The 19,350-nt window shown below is 39.7% G+C and overlaps 1 protein-coding gene across 1 annotated transcript; it reads left to right on the plus strand.

Annotated features, from left to right (window-relative positions):
* Nucleotides 1-574: 574 nt before the first annotated feature.
* Nucleotides 575-17,437, plus strand: F2RL1 (F2R like trypsin receptor 1). The gene is made up of 2 exons (XM_020998489.2): nucleotides 575-949; nucleotides 14,592-17,437. Exons 1-2 carry the CDS (start codon nucleotides 853-855, stop codon nucleotides 15,704-15,706), a joined length of 1,212 nt encoding a protein of 403 aa, XP_020854148.1. The 5' UTR covers nucleotides 575-852; the 3' UTR covers nucleotides 15,707-17,437.
* The last annotated feature ends 1,913 nt before the right edge of the window (nucleotides 17,438-19,350 follow it).

The following is a 19,350-nucleotide window of genomic DNA, read 5'->3' on the forward strand; positions in this document are numbered from 1 at the left end:
TCAGGAGGTCTCAGCACCCAATATTTAATTGACAATGAAAGAGGTGCACCCCAGTCAGTCAGCTTTGAGCAGGAAAGAGGCCATATAGTTCTCAGATTATCTTTTAAAAATTATTTTATTTGAAACATTTTGCTTTTGCATCATATTTGTTTATATATAAGCTACAATTATATATACACGCTTTATACATACCTTTATATATGATGTGTTTATCTCTCCACAAGATTCAAAAAGTAAAAAATAAAAAAAGCAATGTTCCCACACCTTTTCCCCACCACTGCAATTTTCTTTTCTTCTGGAACGGCAATTTGTCTTCTTTTCTGAGGGCAGGCTTGGTTTTAGGGTTCAGTTTCAGTGCTTTTGTTTTTTGAGGACCCTAGACTCTCAGAGAATGATCGAACACTTTAATGTCCCGGCACTGCCACGGTTGCCCGGTTTCCTTCACCTCCAGACAGCAGCTTACATTCCAGCCCAGTGAGCGGATAGTCTCAGCCCCTTCTCTACTCCTCCTCCACTTTCCCCGAGGTTGAGGGCGTGCCCCGCCTCTCCCTAACAGGTGGGCGTTCCACGGGGGCGGGGTTTAGGCATTCCAACATTCGAAGTAGGCGGGGCCGAGCCCCAGGCGCTGACGTCCCCCAGGTGAGCCTCAAGTTTCAGTGAAACCTAGCTGCTACTTATTAGAAGGGTGGATTTGGCCTTGGCCGGGACTTTGCACTGGATTGTGTCTTCAGGGTTTTAGGAGTGGTGGTCCAAGGAAGAACAGGAGCGGGTCAGTTCGGAGTCGCTGCGGCTCCGGTGGTTGTAGCAGCGGCTGTCCCAGTCTGGGACTGGTCCCTGGGCTGCCCCGGGAAGATGCACGCCTGGGGTCCGGCGTGGTTGCTGGTGTGCGCAGCCCTCCTAGCCGCTGCAGTCGCCTCTTCTTCCTCCTCCTCTAGCGTCTTGTCTCCAGGTAAGATTTACAGGAGGGGCAAATCTTTCCAAGCTAGGAACAAAGAGAATCTTCTCCCTGGGCCTCCGAGGGGGAAATTGGGCCTCGATGGCGTTGTTTTCGGACACCGTGGTCCCCAGAGACTCCGGGCTAGGAAGGGATCGGGGCGAGTCTGGAAAGTCTTAGTTATTCCCCTAGTTCCCCATCCTCTTCTGTAGAGGCGGAGTTTATTCTCGGCTGGCATAAAGGTGAAGGTGAAGGGATAAGCATTTCTATAGCATGTACTGTGTACAAGGCACTGTGCTAAAGCGCTTTTTTGTAAGGGAGATAAGTCTTCCCTCGCCGGCGGATGTAGAGGTTTGGAAACACCGTGGTAAGATGTTGAGGAATGCTTCTGCTCATCTCGGGAGGGCTGGGATGCATTAAGGAAGATCGTACGGTTCGAAACTGAAAAGGGCCATAGTGATCATTTAGAGTAACACTCCCTACCCCAAATTACTAACGAAGAAACTGAGCGTCAGAGAAGTTAAATTACTTGCTTAAAGTCGCACAGGTGGTAAGCGGTAGAAGCGGAGATTTGAACTCCGGTCTTTGGGTTACAAGTCCCGTGCTTTACCTGCCACACCTAAGTGATTCGGGTGGCTACTCTTCCTCTCTGCTGCGGATCCGACTCTTATCTTCCACCTAGCCAGCAAGCGTCTGGATCTCCCTGAACCTCTGATGGGTGGAATGGCTGCCAGCTGTGCTGGGCTTTGGGGGTTATATCATTTTGCAAACATTAAGTAATTATAACCTTTTGACAAACCCCTGTGACTTCCTTTGGCGGGTCCCACGGGGTGGGAGTGGGGGTGGGCTGCTATAGTTCGGGGACTATTGCCTGGCCCTGGAGCATTGAGACAAAAGCTATTGCAGAGATTCGTTCCCAGGGGAGTGTCTTTTGCTTTACGATGTAAAGTTACACTCCTCAGACTCTAGGACTTAGCTCCATGTGTACTCACTCTCCCCTTTGAGTCCTTTGAATGCCCTAATTTTTCCATTCTAAAACCTTTTGTCCCAAATTCTCCCCAGCCCCTAAACATCCCTGACACGAAAACGTCAAGCCACTGTTCAAAGTCTTTTATTAGGCATCCTTGAAGAGTCCTAAGCCTTGGTACCCAAACGAGTGTCCTGGCATTTTAAAACAGCAGATCCTCTCAACCTCTTTAGTCACCCGAGGTTCTGAAGTTAGCCTCAGTGTTTAGGACAACTCGAATGTCGTGCAGATTTTAGACCTTTGTTCCCCTGACTGTGTCTTCTGGTTATCACATAACTCAGCAATGCTCTTTTTAATGATAGACACACAGGAGACAAATCCCATCTGCCCTGATCATGTGGCAGTGGACTCTCCTGCTTTCTGTGTAAGCAAAACAGAACAGGATAATACAGCACAGTACAGTACGTGGGGTAGTCCTTTGTTGCCAGCGTTCTTGGTGTTCTCGTTAGACCTGTGTGTGTTGTCTATATGAAGAAAAACATGACAGGCCTATTATGGAATGAGCCCTGACTAATCCTGCAAAGATGGGATGGGAGATAGCTAGTTTGAGAGTGAGAGTATGTGGTTTAAATGGGGATCCAATCTTTAAAGATACTACAAATAATTACAAAAAATACAAAAGTGACCAACGTTTATTTTTTGTATGTTGTCTCTTAAAAAGAAATTATACATACTTTGATATGTCCAAGAGCTCATGGAGACTCCAAGTGCCTTTATTTAAGATAAAAAATTCAAAGCTACACTTTTTACCCACTGTAAAATCTTTTTTCAGAGATTCAGCTCTTCTCATTTCTGCACAAAGGAGGGAGGGAGGGAGGGAGGAAGGGAGAGAGAGGGGGAGGGAGAGAGAGAGAGAGAGGGAGAGGGAGAGATCGAAGTTTGTGGAATGAGATTGAAAGAACTTTGTGCAAGTTATTTATTGCCAGTTAGGAAAATGTTGGGTAATTGGATAATAAACGCATATATAGGCCATAGGTCTGTTTTCTCAAGATAAACAGAATTTATTCGATTCTTTCACATAAGAGAATAGCATTTAGCTTATCTGGTTTTAGGCCTTTGGAAGCTGTGATTTCCCAATTTGCCAATCTTTTCTAAAGATGAAATAAGTTGACAATCCTACAGTTTTATGCAGATGTTTAAGATTTAGTTTTGTACAAGTGGAAAATACATAGCGGTTCAGCAAGTTCCTCTTTGTAGGTGCTTTGCACTGCGCTAAAGACACACAGATCAACTGCACCAGTAACTCTGAGTGTTGTCAGGTAGAGGGTGGGTCAGTAGTATAAGGGCTTTGTGAAAAGCTACAAGTTACTGTTTAACTAAGGCTCTTTAATATTATATCCCAGCTCTTTTCCCACATAACTAGGCAGTCATTTTCCCAAAGGTGGTTAAGTGGTACTTTGGTATTTATATTAAATGAGGTTCACTGTTTCATTTGAAAGGACTGTCACCTCATAATCTATCCATCCCTATCACTGACAATGGAGTTCCCTGCTTTTAGACAAAAGAAGATTTGTAGTAGGACTAGGTGGGCAAGTAGGCAGATAAAGCCTGGAGTCAACAAGACTTGAGTTCAAATGTGGCCTTAGACACTAACTAGCTTCAGGATCTTGGGCAAGTCACTTAACCCAGGAGTTTGCCTCAGTTTCCTCATCTGTAAAATGAGGTGGAGAAAGAAATGGTAAACCACTCCAGTATCTCTGCCAAGAAAACCGTAAATGGAGTCACAAAGAGTCAGACATGACTGAAAAACGACAGTAAGGCTAGCTAGCTATGGATGTCTGCCTTATCTACCCCTCCATCTTGTACTTCCATTTTTTTATTGCTGTCCTCCAATGTGCATTTTCTTTCTTACCTCTCCTTTGTGCTCCTCAGTTTTGTTACAAGTGCTGTGTACAACTCACTTGAAGCTACTAACTTTTTTTCCTTAAGGTATTTTCTCAACAATATGTATAGAATCATTCCATTCAATCAACATTTAGTCAGCTTTTATTATGAATAAGGATCTATGTGAAGTATTGGATAGCTTATGTTATGTGATACTTTAAGGTTTACAAAATACTTTCTTCAGAAGGACTCTGAGAAATTGACAGTGAAAATAATGTTATTCCCATTTTGCACATGAGGAAATTGTGACTGAGAGAGGTTTAGTGCTCAAGGGGTAACCTAAATATCATCTAAGAATTTTACAGAGTCCAGATAACTTTGACTCAGAGATAAGCTAAGCTTGCTGCAGAGGCAAGGCTGATCCTCGTGTCTCTATGTGACTGGCCTCTCTACTTGCATGATGTCTATTGGAAATGCCCTACCTCACTTGTTATTAACAATGAAACTCTTTTCCTGGCTTTCTTTAAATTTTAGACCAAATTCCACTTTCAGTGGGAAGCCTTTCTTGGGATACCATTCGCCCTCCCTGGCTGCTTCCCCTCTGAGACTACCTCCCATCCACTCTAGTTTTCCTGCTCATCACTAATTATCTACCTGTTGTCTCTTCCATTAGTATGTGAGCTCCTTGAGAACAGAGAGTGTTCTTTGCCTTTCTTTGTGACCTCCACACCCCACCCCCCTTTATCTCATTGCCTGACACATAGGAAACACTTAGTCAATTAATACCTATTGACTGCCTGATGGACATGGTCCTCTCAGGATGGATCCCTCTTTTTAGTGAATTGCTTGTTTTAAATTTATCTATCATTTTAAAAAATAACACACTTTTGACTGCACACATATTGCTTCCTCAGTGAGGAGGAGAGAAAGAAGGTAGGGAGAGAATTTGGAACTCAAAAAATTTTTAAAATAAATATTAAAAATTGTGTTTACGTGTAACTAGGGGATAATATTGAATTAAAAATAACATGCTTAATAACCATCAACAAAGGCAAAACTTAAATATATAAAATAAAGGGAAAGATCACACATAAAACCCAGAACATATTATATCATACATTCTAACAAAAGACAATCAAACAAATGAATAAACTACAACTTTTCTGTGTTCCCCTTCTCATTTCACTCCTTTTCCTTTGTTTTGTTTTGAATTTTTATTTTTTTAGGCAATTGGGGTTAAGTGACTTGCCCAGGGTCACACAGCTAGTAAGTGTCAAGCTTTCGGTCTGAGGCCAGATTTGAACTCAGGTCATCCTGATTTCAGAGCCAGTGCTCTATCTACTGGGCCACTTAGCTGCCCCAGGCCTTTGTTTTGTTTTTATATAGGTATAGTCTGTATATATACTGTTCTATTACTGCTTCTCTTGATTTGCATAATGTTCAGGTTTTCTCATTTTTTCTATTTTTCATAGTACTTTTGCAGTGCCATAGCATTTTATCACATTATTTACTATAATTTAGAAATCACTCAATTATTGGACAAATATATAGAATCCAACCTTTTGATCTTATAAATAAAACCGTTATGAATGTTTGCTATTGATCTCTTAGGGTCTTTGTGAAAAAAATGTAAACCTTAAAGTGCCACATAAATGAGAGTTATCCAAAAAGGATGACTCCTTTTTTTTCCTTTTGGATAAGAGTATATGTATCCATAGCACAGGGCCTGGCCTACCACCCATGTAATAGATGCTTATTGATTGACTGTAGAGTATGATAGAAAAAGTGTTGGACTTAAGCTTCTGACACTCACTTGCACTGTGAATATGGGCAAGCCTTTCAGAGCCTCAGTTTTCTCATCTGTAAAATGATGAAGACAATATTTTCACTATCTCCTTTACATGATGTTTTAATATCTTTTAAAATAATTTAAAATTAATTTTAATAAGTAAAATAAAACAATGAACAAAAATCTATTTTCTTTCCCTCCAATCTCTCCCCACCCCCAACAATTGAAAGAGAAAGGAAAAACAAGACCCTTATAACAACAAATTCCCACTGTTGTGAGGATAAGATGAGATAATATTTGTGAAGTGCTTAGCATAGTGCCCAGTACATAGAAGGCACTTCATAAATGCTTGTTTCTCCTCCACGGTTCGTGTCCAAAAAAATCTACGTCTCATTCTGCTCGGTCAGGTGTCTTGCTTCATCTGTCAACTGGAGTCACAGTTGGCCACTGCATTGATCAGAATTCTTAAGTCTTTCAAAATTGTTTGTTTTGCAGTATTGTTGTTACAGTAGAAATTGTTCTTCTGTTATACAAGTCTCTCCAGATTCTCTAAAACAATCTCTTTTTCATTTCTGAAGGCACATTCACATATCTCAGCTGTTCCCCAATTTTGTGTGCCCACTTTGCATCCAGTTCCTTGCCCCTACAAAAAGAGCTGCTACAAATGTCTTTGTATATATGGATCCTTTTCCTCTTTCTTTGCTCCCTTTGGGGATAGGTTTAGTGGCGGGATTTCTGGATCATATGGTATGCACAGCTGAGTGACTTTTGGGGCGAAATTCCAAGCTGTTTTCTAGAATGGTTGAACCAGTTTCGAAGTTCCACCAACAGTGCATTAATGTGCCTGTTTTCCCACAGACCCTCCAAGGTTTTGTCATTTTCTGTTCTTTGTCAGTCTTATGGGTCTCACAGGATTGTTACAAGGAAAGTACTTTATAAATGTTAATGTGCTATATAAGTGTATTGTTTTTAATATTTTAATAATTATATTTTAATGTTTTTCATTTGAAATTATGTTTAATGTTTAATATTGAGGCTGCCGGGGCACAGTGGATGGTAGATCTGGAGTTAGGCAGACCTTGCTCCACATCTGGCCTCAAATACTAACTAGCTGCGTGACCCTGCACAAGTCACTTAACCTCTGTTTACCTCATTTTTCTCAACTGTAAAATGGAAGTAATAATAGTACCTATCTGCCTGTCAGCGTTGTTAGGAGGGTCAAATGACAAAATATTTCTAAAAGTGCTTAGTACAGTGACTGGTGTAGGTGCCATATAAAGACTTGGTCCCTTTTCTTCTCCTTTTCAGGATAAAGGCTTAATAGTGGAATTTTCTGGATCTAATGGTATGGCCAATTTTGTGACTGACGTATTTGTATGTATACAGACATACATGCATGTATATATACATGTATCTGTGGACATATGCATATACACGTATACTGAATTCTTTTACCTTTTTTATGTTTTTGCAAATTTAGTGGGCATTGAGAAGAGCATTTATAACAACTCATAAGGAGGGTGTTCATAGGGAAAGAGACTATTTCCTGTTATGACAAGATTATAAAAGGAACATAAAAGAAATGAAGTTATTAATTATTTTCCCCATAATTTGAGTTTCAAATCTCAGACCACTTTCAGTCATAATTTTATAATTTTATGAAGGACCTCTTCACTTTTAGTAGGTCGTAGGAATCCAGGGAAATTCTCTAGTTCAAACTGTATAAATGTGTTTGGGTTTATGATTGCATGAATACAAATACTGGATAAACCAAATGTCTCTGAGCAGATATGGTAAAAAAGATGACCTTTGACCTTGATAAGGACAGATTCCCTACATCCAAGTGGATAATTTGTCCCTCCTTAAGGCCAGGGACTATTTTTTGCCTCTCTCTCTTTCTTTTTCTTTTTATCACCAGTGCTTAGCACAGTACCTGGCACATATTAGGTACTTAACAAATGTTTATTGATTGATTATTGATATCTTTTCAATGCAAACTCTGTATGTGTAGTAATTATATTCAGGGAATGAGAAAACATTTATAGTATGTATGTAAGTCTATACTTTGGATTGAGGCTATATAAGATGTATGTTGGAATATATCCTGACAGTATTCCCTTTTCAGTGCTACCAGTGGGTACCTCTTTTACTTTTGTTCTAGCTGTACTTCCTTTTGTGTTTTAAAATAATAATAATTTTATTATGAATTTAGTTAACAATTTCAACAAAACCAAATAAATGAGTAAAATTCACATATAAAATCCCAAGTTCAAAACAATTTAGTTTTCTGAAAGGATTATACCCAAAAAGGCACTTGCACAATCAACTTTAAGAAACTAGCATCATTTTTGCTCATCTCTCCCCATCTTAAATCCATTTCCTCTGTATCCTTATCAGAATTTGATGCTTCTATTTTTAAAAAAAACATAGTCATAGATTACGTGGTGTTCTGTTCCTACTTTCTTTGTAGGAAGTGCATCACTTGATAATGTCTTACCATATTCCTTTGTTGTTATTATATTTGTAAGTTTTTAGAGTGTGATATTCGAATGGATCTAGGACATCGCTAATATAGTTATTCCCTCTCTTGGGGCTTATTGGAACTCATCCTGGCAAACTCATTCCCCTAAGTTCCACAGAAAGGGCCCCGAGCAACATACTTTTCCCCTAAAGGCTGGCAACTTGGTGATGAATTTTTTGGCCATGACAATCCCTGAAGCAAAGAACAATGAATTGCTTCGAACCTGTACAGTCCCCTGCTACTTCTGCAGGTAGGGTGACAGAGTAGTAGAGAGAAGGTAGATATAATAATAAATAAGAAGCTAAGAATCAATCAGCAAGCTAATAAGTGCCTACTATGTGCCAGGCTAGGGATACAAAGAGAAAACAAAACACCCCTCTACCTTCAAGCAGCTTATATTCTACTGGGGGAAGCAACATGTGTACGTACAAGTAACTGCAAACTGTATACAGATGGGGGTGGGTGTTAGTAGCCAGAAGGATCAGGACAGGACTCGGGTACATGGAAGCACTTCCTGTGAGTTTTGAAGGAAGCCAGGATTCTAAGGAGTGCATTCTAGCTATGGGTGACAGCCAGTGAAGTGAATGAGAGGTGAGAATGCCCACTTGGAAAACAGCAAATAAGTCGGTTTCTCTGAAATAGAGAACATGACCATGTTCAAGGAGCCTGGAATGGTAGGCTTTTTATAACAATTGTTCATATTATGCCATCTCAATTAATTAGCTATTTCCAACACTTCATTACTGCAGCTGGCTATTTAATAATCAATGGGTGTGAGGGCACACATAGATAGGGGGCTCATGATGGATAGTATTAGAAACTAACCCTAACCCCTGGGATATACCCCAATACCCCTAAGGAGAGTAGTCACCCAGTCTCTGGAGATTCAGCTTGCCGATGTGAGTGTAAGTCAGAAAGTAACCCCAGAGGGATCACTGCAGCTGAATCATAAAAACCAAGAGAAGGGGGAAGTCCTGAGGAGAGAGCTTGTTCAAGAGTATCAGATGCCTGAGAGAGGTCAAGAAGGATGAGAATTGAAGGAAAAGTTCACTAATTTGGCAATTAAGATATCACTAGTGACCTTGGAGAGAGTAGTTTCAGTTGAATGACATCAGAATCCAGACTGCAGAGGGTTGAGAAGTGAGTGAATGAGTGAGAGAAGAGGAAGCAGACAAAAGTTGTTTAACCTATTTATAAACATTAACCTAGTCAGCGTTATATTGGCATACTGCAATATACCTTCCTCAGTTGTTGAACAGACTACATTGAAATTTTTGGTTCGTGATTCATTTTTGGTTTTGCTATTATAGAAAAAAATTCATTATGATTATTTTTGTACAGATTGGATTTTTTAAGGGAGGGAATCCCTTTTGTTTTTTTGTTTTGTTTTTGCTTTTTGGTGAGGCAATTGGGGTTAAGTGACAGCTAGTAAGTGTCAAGTGTCTGAGGTCAAATTTGAAATCAGGTCCCCCTGACTCTTAAGGCTGGAGCTATATCACACTGTACCACCTAGCTGTCCCTTTTTTTGTTTTGTTTTTGACGCATCCCTTTTAATAAAATGCCTAGAAGATGGACTTCTCATCCTGGGATCACTGGATCCAAAGCCAGGATCAGTCTGGTAGCTCTTGTCCTACACTGCCTAATTGCTGTCTCTCCCACCCCACCCCCCCCAAAAAATTCTTAGGATTTTGTTTTTAGCCAAGTTATTTATAGTCTTCTGAGATCTGGTGTTGAAGGAGCAGAAACTGGACTTTTGAAAGACACTGCTCCCCTGCTTTGGTCAGCTCTGGTTACTCCCCAGGTGCCATAGCTAAGGCCCTTCATGAGGCTGATAGCACAGTTGCCTTCTACATAGTCAGTCCGTGTTCTGTATAACTTTCTCCCTACTCAAAGCTCTTTTACTTTAAATGTCCAAAAAGTCTCCATGGATGGAGCTAAAGGAAACATGACTATCATTTCCTTGTATTTTCTAGGCTTAGAAACTTCGCCTAATAGTCTTCATCCAATTTAAAAAAGTATCTCTATTTAAGCGTCATCCTATTAGGATGTGTTTTCTTTTTAAAAATGCATTTAAAATAGGTTTTGTGGATGCTGCCATTTGTCTTTACATCACAGTCATTTCCAATCCCCAGTTCCTATATTGAGCCATCGGGAGAAAGAAAACAATTGAGCAAAAACATCAGATACAGAAACCTTGTATGACACTGTATATAATTCTGTCCCCCACCTTTTTGATATGAAGGAAGTGATATGGTTCTTGTTATCTCTTCTCCAGGACCTTGCTTTTCCTATTACTCAAAGTTTTAATATTTTTAATGTTTTTATTGACATTGTATTTATTTTATTGCTTTAACCTTTATTTCTTTTTAAAAATTGTTTTTTCCAATTACATATAAAAATAATTTTTAACATTTACTTTTTATAAAATTTTGAGTTCCGAGTTTTCTTTTTCCCCGCCCTAAGTCGGTAAGCAATTTGATATAGGTTATATATGTGTATGTATATATGTATGTATATGTGTATGTATACAAGTATGTGTGCAATCATGTAAAACATTTCCATATTAGTCATGTTATGAAAGAAGCCTAATTTTTTTTTTAAATAAATCCCCTTGCTTTGGTCAGTTCTGGTTGCCCCCCAGGTCCCAAAGCCCTTCAGCTGATCAGGGTATCTGAGAGCTAAAAACTCAGAAAAAGCTGCAATATACATATCTTTTTCCAGGATGTAGGTTTCTTGAGGGCTGAGACAATTTCAGTTTAACTCTGTATCCTCTAGATCCTGCGGGTGCTTAAATGTTTTTGAAAATAAATTGAATTATTTTTAAGTCTCAAGTAAATGTAAAAAAATGAATAGGAATAAGGTAGTTTAAATACTGGTTAGACTGGCAATGCTATGTCATTTATATTTTGAGATGAGTAAAGTGGGCTTGTATTCTCTATTTGGGAAATCTATCATGAACCATTTCTATAATATGGAATATATCTTTAAGGTATTTCTAGAATGCCTGTTCATTTCATTGTGATTCAACAACGATTAATCTCCACTGGATTCTAGGAGAAATTCAAAAGCCTGTGTAATGTAAGCTATTGCTATCAAATAAGGGTCATGTGCTCATGGAGTTTACTATCTTCTAGGCAGATGTGAGAAGTATGTGTAAAAAAAGGTGTTTTACAACTAGGCAGTCTTTTTTTTTAAAGTTTATTGAGACCTTTTACTTGTCCATCATTGGAATTTCCATATCCACTCCCCTCCACCCCAAGTGGACCTTCCTTTGTAATACAGAAGACAATTAAACAAAACCATCTGACACTGAGCATTATGAACCTACTCTAGGAGAGAGAGAAGGGTAATGCATTTTCTCATCTCCTCTCTGGGGTCAAGATTGCTCAGTATAATCACACAGGATAGGCTTTGTTCAATCATTTTCTTCATTTTCATTATTATAATGTTTATTGTTTTCGTGGTTCTGTTTGCTTCACTCTGCATACAACTTATTCTATATCTCTCTGAATCCCTCACATTTGCCATTTTTCTGGAACAATTATATTCTATAACATTTATATGTTGACAGGCATAGGCTTTGTATCCAGTTCTTTACTTAGGCCATCTCTTTTTGACAGATTTGCCGATTTTCAGCTGTGTATTATCTGCCACAATCCCTGGAGCTCTTAGTCTATATCTAAAAGATAGACTACCTCTCTGCGTCTAGGTACCAGGCAGAGCAGAGGTCCAGATTCCGGGTGCCAGACTATCTCTGGTTTTTCTGTTACCTACACTGAAGCTCTATTCTGTTGACATAAATTACTGATAATTAAATCAGCAGATAATTCTTGAGCAACTCTTGCATGCTAAAATTTTACTAAGTACTTTGAAGGACGCGAAAGAAGTATAACCCAGACACTGCTCTGGCTGTGCCTACAGGCTTAGTGCAGTATATCCTTGCTACTTAAGTGGTAGAAAAGCATTGCACTGAACAAGGAGTCTTGGGTTCTAGTCTTAACCTTTATCTGTATGATGAATTGGAAGAATTCATAGAAATATAGGTGTATTATATGAATTAGTGCAGAGCCATGCAAGCAGAACCAGGAAAGTAATATACCCAATGAAAAGAAGACTCTGGCAAATTCTTATACCTCTCAACCTCCTTTTCCTCAGATAAAAAATTAGGGGGTGGCCTAGCTTGATAATCTCTAAGGTCCTCTAACATTGTAGAATCCTGCAAGATTCTTACTTTTTGCGAGTTAGTCCAGCAGTGGGACTCTCTGCGCAGAAGGTAAGGGAGTTATTGTTACTGTATCTCTTCATCCCACTTCAGTATTGCAGTCTTTGTGCATCGAAGCTTTTAAACATGACACCTTAAAAAAAAGTAAATCATAGTAGAGGGGGAGCTAAAAGGCAAAATAAAAAAGTGATACCTTTAAGCAAGAACATTGAGTTATTGAAAAAGCTTGTGAAAGGACTGAGGGTATCCTGGGTAGGCATAATGGACGGAACAAAGCATTCATTGTGGATTTCCACATCGGTCTTTTTTATTGGTCTATAAACCTTTTTACTTTAAAACCTGTATGTTTCAACTGAGGCTACTTTCTCCTCCTCATTTCCTGCTGCCTCCTCTCGTCTCCTTTGTTTCTTCTTCCCACCCCACCCCCACCCCAATCTCTAGCCAGGAAGAATGTTGTCAGTGCTTGCTCACATTGACCAAGGGCAGAGCAGATTGTTAGGGAGTTTAAATTTGGTTTGTAGAATTGTTTGGCCTGGGAAACAGTGCTCTAGAACAGGAGTTCTTTACCATTTTTCTATCATTAACCCCTTCGGCAGCCTGGTGAAACCTATGAACACTCTCTCAGAATAATGTTTTTAAATGCATAAAATTAAGTACATATGATCACAAAGGAAGTAAATTATATTGAAATGCAATTGTCAAAATATATTTTTTAAAACCAGGCTCCTGGACCACAGGTTATGAGACACTGCTTCTAGGACAGGACATGTGGTGACTTTCTTGTACTTTCTAATGAAAATAACATCTCCATTGTATGCTGAAATGTTCTTTTCCTTTTGTCCATCATGAATGGCTAAGTTTATTGCTGTTATGAGGAGAAAAATGTCTTTTCTGTGTCTCCCAGTTTTCAAAATAGAAAACATACATTGGGTTTGGGGTAGGTGAGTAGGTTAGGGGAGGAGATCAGAAAATAGGCCATTTGTAAGTTATTCACTGTAAAGTAGGTATGCCTAATCCTTTATTTCGCCTTTAGTTTTCTGGCAATGGCCTATATTACAAATTTATAGTTAAGTTCTCAGCTTTTGAGCAGGTAAAGTTCTTCCTTTTTTGATGGTCTTGGGTAAAATAAAATCAAAAAACCTCGTGGAGAGGATTCTGAGTAGTTCTGGAAAAGAAGCACTGGATTTAGAGTCCAACCACCTGTATCCAAATTCTAGCTCTGTGTTTTTCCTACCTGGATAACCTTGGGCAAATCGTGTCATTTGTCTGGACTTCAAAGACTTCATCTGTAAAATGAGTTCCGATTAGGTGATCTTTAAGGTCATTTCCAGCTCTCAATCTATGATCCTTCTTCCTGTGTCCTCTTCTGAAGGCACCAGAACAGTGGGAAAGCAATTATAGATGTTTAGGTAGTAAGAATTAGAAGATAATTTGGAGAAATCTAGGCAAAACCCTTAATTTTGCAGATGAGGTCCTTGCAGGCTATTGCACAGTAGTCAAGAGACTTTGGTTAATATCTTTATTACGACATGAGTCATGTGATCAGGGGCAAGTCTCTGCTGAGCCTTAGTTTTCTCATCTACAAAATGGGGACAAAAGAGCTTGCACCACCCACCTGACAATGTGGTTTTGAGAAAAGCAGTTTGTAATCTCCATAGTGCCATATGAAATGAGTTATTATTACTATATGTCCTTGGGTGGAGAGGCACTTCCCCAGGAGTCCAAGGAGCTATTCCATTTGTCAGAACTTGTGTAAAAGAATAATTTATCTGGAGGGATCAGATCCTGAACCTGGCCTTGGGTTGACAATTCTGGATACAGCATCACTGTGAAATTAAAAATTTTAAAACTAGTGTTAGATTTTTCAGTGCTAAATAATTTGATTTTTAAAAAGGAGAAATAGCTAAAAATCAGTCCATATTAATTGACCTAGCGTTTGAACATTAGAAGTTACTAGCTAGAAACATGTCAGTCAGGAAGCATTTATTGAGTGCCTTCAATGTGCCAGGCACTGTGCTAAGCTCTGGAGAGACAAAGGAAATAATAGAATAATGGAAACACTGGGCAGTGGTGAGTAGGAAAGGGACAAATGGATCAACATAATGTCATGAAATTTCATGAAGTTTATGAAATTCTCAAAAGTCAGCATTGCATTTTTTTACCTCAGTCTTTTTACCATGTGATCTCCAATGCTTCTAGTTGAAGCGACCAGCTGAAACTTCTCAGTTAGTGTTTTTGTCTTAAACTGATGCCTATCTTCTCTTTTTTGTTCAGGAACCAACAAAACCAAAGGAAGAAGTCTTATTGGTCACAAGATCCCCTCAACGAATATCTCATCCAGTGGGAATGGAGGAGCTTCGACAGAGCCAGGATTCTATGTGGATCCGTTTTCTGCCGAGATTCTTACTGGAGGGCTGACTACCGTCTTCCTTCCAATCGTCTATACAATTGTATTTGTGGTTGGCTTGCCGAGCAATGGCATGGCTCTGTGGGTCTTCCTCTTCCGAACACAAAAGAAACACCCTGCTGTGATTTACATGGCCAATTTAGCCTTGGCAGATCTGTTATCAGTAATCTGGTTTCCCTTGAAGATCGCCTATCATTTGAATGGTAACAACTGGATTTATGGGGAAACTTTGTGCAAGGTGTTGATTGGTTTTTTCTATGGCAACATGTACTGTTCCATTCTCTTCATGACTTGCCTCAGTGTGCAGCGATACTGGGTGATCATGAATCCCATTGTGCGCTCCAGGAAGTTGTCTAACATTGCCATAGGGGTTTCCATTGGAATATGGCTGCTGATCCTGCTGGTGACTATTCCCTTGTATGTTGTGAGGCAGACCGTCTATATTCCGGACCTTAACATCACAACGTGCCATGACGTTTTGCCTGCAGATGTTCTGGCTGGAGATATGTTCAATTATTTCCTCTCTCTGGCCATTGGTGTCTTCCTGTTCCCAGCTTGTCTCACGGCCTCTGTCTACATCCTAATGATCCGGACGCTCCGTTCTTCTGCTATGGATGATTCTGAAAGAAAGAGGAGGAGAGCTATCAAACTCATCATCACGGTGCTGGCCATGTACCTGATCTGTTTCACACCTAGTAATACTTTGCTCGTGGTGCACTATTTCCTGATTAGAAACAGAAGCCAGAGCCATGTCTATGCTCTGTACATAGCAGCTCTCTGTCTCTCTACCCTTAACAGTTGTATTGACCCCTTTGTCTATTACTTTATTTCTCAAGATTTTAGGGATCATGCCAAGAACACTCTTCTTTGTCGAAGTGTTCGGACTGTGAATAGAATGCAAGTGTCTCTCACTTCCAAGAAATTATCTCGGAAATCCAGCTCCTACTCATCTAGTTCAACCAGTGTTAAGGCCTCTTACTGATACACCTTTCATATCATCAGAAAGAAATAGCATTGTAGGACTTAGAGCCTACTATACATTTCAGAAGTTTCTTTCCATCATGTCCTATGATCAGTGGGGACCACACTGCAGCTCAGATGGAGCTCCACGCCCAGTGTTTTTTAAGTGTTCCCATGTAAAGCAAGTATTCAATTCAAATGGACACTTCACGGTATGGTAGAACAGCTGGAGTCAGAAGACCTGGATTGGAATCTAAGTCCTGCCACTGAATAGGTGTGATTTTAGTCAAGTCATTTAAGCCTCTCCTGGGCCCTAGTCCCCTCTTTTATAAAAGGAGACCATTGGACTAGATGGCCTTTAGGGACTCTTCCGGCTACAAATCTGTGGCTCTGTAGTTTCCCTTTGTACTCTTCCTTTGCTCAGCCTTCAGGTGTAACTGAACTAACAGCGATTCTGAGGGAGAGAAAAAAGGACTAAAAAATGTATGCCTAGATGTCGTCGATTTAGAGACAGTGGATGCCGCAAGTAACTGCTAAGTTACCTAAGGATACATTTCTTTGCTTCTGAATGTTGATTATGGAATTTTAGAGCTGGAAGTTACTTGTCAATTGACTTGCCTAAAATGTTACCTTAGAATATTAGAGCTAGGAGGAATCTTAGGGCTCACCTTGTCCAGACCCTTCATTTCATAGATGTCAAAAATGGGGCCTGGAGAAGGGAATCGATTTCACAAAGTCACCCAACCAGTCAGAGGCAGAGTTAGGACTCCGATTTCCTGGTTCCTAATCCAGGGTATGTTTTGAATGATGGCATAAGGACCTGGCTTAAAATCCTTCCTCCAGCCCTTTCTCCCTGAGGAACCCCAGGCAAGTCATTTCATTTCTCTAGGCCTCAGTTTTCTCACCTGTAAAATGATGGGGTTGTACTAGGTATTCTACTTCTAAATCTATGCTCTGTGACCAGGAGACCACTGGTAAATGTTGAACAAATGACTCACTGAAACCACGTGACACACTTTGAAGTTTAATGGGTATTATTGACATTTTCTCAATAAGTTTCTGAAGTCTGGATAATCAACAAAACAGTAAATCAAGCCCTAATCTGTAGTGTTTGCCAATCTCGAGATGTCAATGCTCTCATGAGCTGATACACACTGGCCCAAGCACATCTCTGTTTATAATTTCCATGTGTCTCTTTTTATTGGTCTTTGATTTTTATTATTATTACTTGTAAAGAAAAATACAATAATTATTTTAACATGTAAGTAGCATTAAGATATAATTTTTATTTAACTTTAATGCATGTTTCAGGTAAGAACTTTTTTTTTGTAAAGAAGAACCACATTTTCCACTTAAGAGTTTTTTTATTCATGTTGCAATATTTATTGTCAAATTTTTCATTATTGCCAAAATTAAATCATAACAGCCTGATGAGGAAAATTCCTCTTAGAAAAAGAGACTAGACAACAGCAAGCACTCATTAAGCATCTCCTATGTTGCAGGAGTTAAATGACCAAAGGGAAGGGGGCCTTGTTGGGAAGGACCTTACGTTCTGCTGGGAGAGGGGCCGCATTGTACAGCCATCCCACTATTTGGGATATGTTATTGAGTTGTATATACTTGTATAGTTTCTTCTATTACATATATGCCCAGAAACTAACTTTTTTATAGGTTTATTTCACTTGATGACTGTTTTTCATAATTGTACATTTTATACAATAATCTCTTGTAAATAAAACTTGTTTTATATAAACTGTTTTTGAGTTGGATTTGGGGGCGGAGTGTACCAAACGAAGCCCAGATATCACTCTTCCTTTGTTAATTAGAAGGAATGTTGTGTGGCCCCTGGTGCATCCTGTCTGTGCAGCCAGGAAAGAATGGCAACTCCCAGTAGTAGATTCAGCATGAAAAAGAACGCAGAACATTGGGTAGTAGGTCCCTCTGTCTGTAAGGAGCCATGCTGTTAAACAGATCCAGCCTCAAGAGGAGAACTTACCAGCACTTTGGCCATATCTGGAAAAGTAGGTTTCATTTCACACCTATAGTCCAACACCTCTCTGCTAAGGGGAGGGACATCAGTCCTCTGAAATCAAGAAGGGGTCCCTGTCATCAGAGCTCTTATTCGACAACCTGTTAATCCCTTTGAAACAAGGGCATCTGGGCTTCTGCTTCATTCCCAGCACCTGTCAGTGCCCTAAGGGTGTATGGTCAAGTGCTCCACCCTTTGATACGCTCATGCAGTTGGTATTCTAGTATGCAAGTATGCTGCAATCTGTGGCCAGCACATGTTGTGCACCCTAAGAAGGACAAGTATGACCAGAAAAGAAGAGCTGGTTGTGGAGCAAGAATGAGAAACAAACAGATAGACGGAATGGTTTTCCCTGGATAGGAAAGGAATATACGTTAAGCACTTGCTAAGTGTCAGCCCCCAAGCTAAGCATTTGATCCACACAACAATCCTGGGAGGTGGTGCTATTACTGTCCCTACTTTACAGTTGAAGAAACTGAGGCAGACAGAGGTTAAGTGATTTGCCAAGGGCCACACAGCTAAGAAGTGTATAAGTCTGGATTTGAAAGAAAGTCTTCCTGAGGACTGTAGGAAAACATGGATGAGAAGCAGAGGAGATGAGAAGACATGGCAATCTGCCTCCCTAGAAACAGGGCCCAGCACACCAATTAAATCACAGACCCACCAATGTATCAAGTAGGAACTAATGGGAATTGGACGGATCATGAGTGCTTTATCTCCAAGAAGTGGTTTTTGGATCATTGCTCTAGGATGGGAAGAGACCTCTAGATCATCTCTTGAGCTCCACATCACCCACCCTATTTTGTAGATGAGGAAACAGGCCCAGAGATTTGCCAAAGGGTCAAATAGGTAGTAAGTAGTAGAAATCCAATGCAGGTCCCTTGATTCAATTGTTTTTCCTCCTTTCTGCGTTATCAAGCACCCAAAGATTGTTGCCCCTGGCCTAAAGGAATGTAGTATCAGGGCTTTTCTTAAGTTTTAGTTTACAATTTCAATAAAAATCTTTATTTGCTTATAGATTATTTTAGACTTGATTGTGCTAAAGATAATCGATTCATTGCACATGGTAGGCACACATTATTTAATTACATGAGCGAATGAATGGTTAGCTAGTGCTAATTTACATGCAGCTCAGCACTGCAATAAAATTCATGCTCATTAAGGAATTGCAGGGGAATGAGATGGCTCTGTTCCTGGAACTCTGACCCAACTAATTACACTCCCCCCACCCCATAAACACACGCAACCTTAGTACCTTTCTTAATTGAAAGGAGATAGGTTTTCTCGTCCTGCTGTTTTCACAAATGCTACCCTGACTTTACAGACCTACTTCAACTAGGAAGTTACTTGTGCCTGCCTTATTGTTTGAAGCAAGAAGTTTATTAATTTCCCGGTTGTCACAACTTCACAAACACCTGGGTTTCCAGGGGCTGGTCACTATCTGCATCGTAGTGTTTATGTCATTGGTCCTAATACTCTTAACCCTTTTGTGGCACTTTGAAGAAACTAAGAGTCCTAAACCCTCAGTGTTATTTATCTATTTTTTTCTTTTTCTTTTATTTCATTAAATACTTTCCAATTATATGTCAAAATTTTTTTTTACAATCATTTTCCCTCCCTCCCCCTTCCTTGAGAAG

The sequence above is a fragment of the Phascolarctos cinereus genome, unplaced genomic scaffold (assembly GCF_003287225.1).
Source record: "Phascolarctos cinereus isolate Bilbo 61053 unplaced genomic scaffold, phaCin_HiC Scaffold_4;HRSCAF=312, whole genome shotgun sequence".
Taxonomy (NCBI): Eukaryota; Metazoa; Chordata; class Mammalia; order Diprotodontia; family Phascolarctidae; genus Phascolarctos; species Phascolarctos cinereus.

Bases quoted from the DNA above. Each gene is read 5' to 3' on its own strand.
- F2RL1 (XM_020998489.2), top strand. From the start codon at position 853: ATGCACGCCTGGGGTCCGGCGTGGTTGCTGGTGTGCGCAGCCCTCCTA. The intron at 950-14,591 runs GTAAGATTTACA...TTTTTTGTTCAG, and splicing joins CTCTAGCGTCTTGTCTCCAG to GAACCAACAAAACCAAAGGA.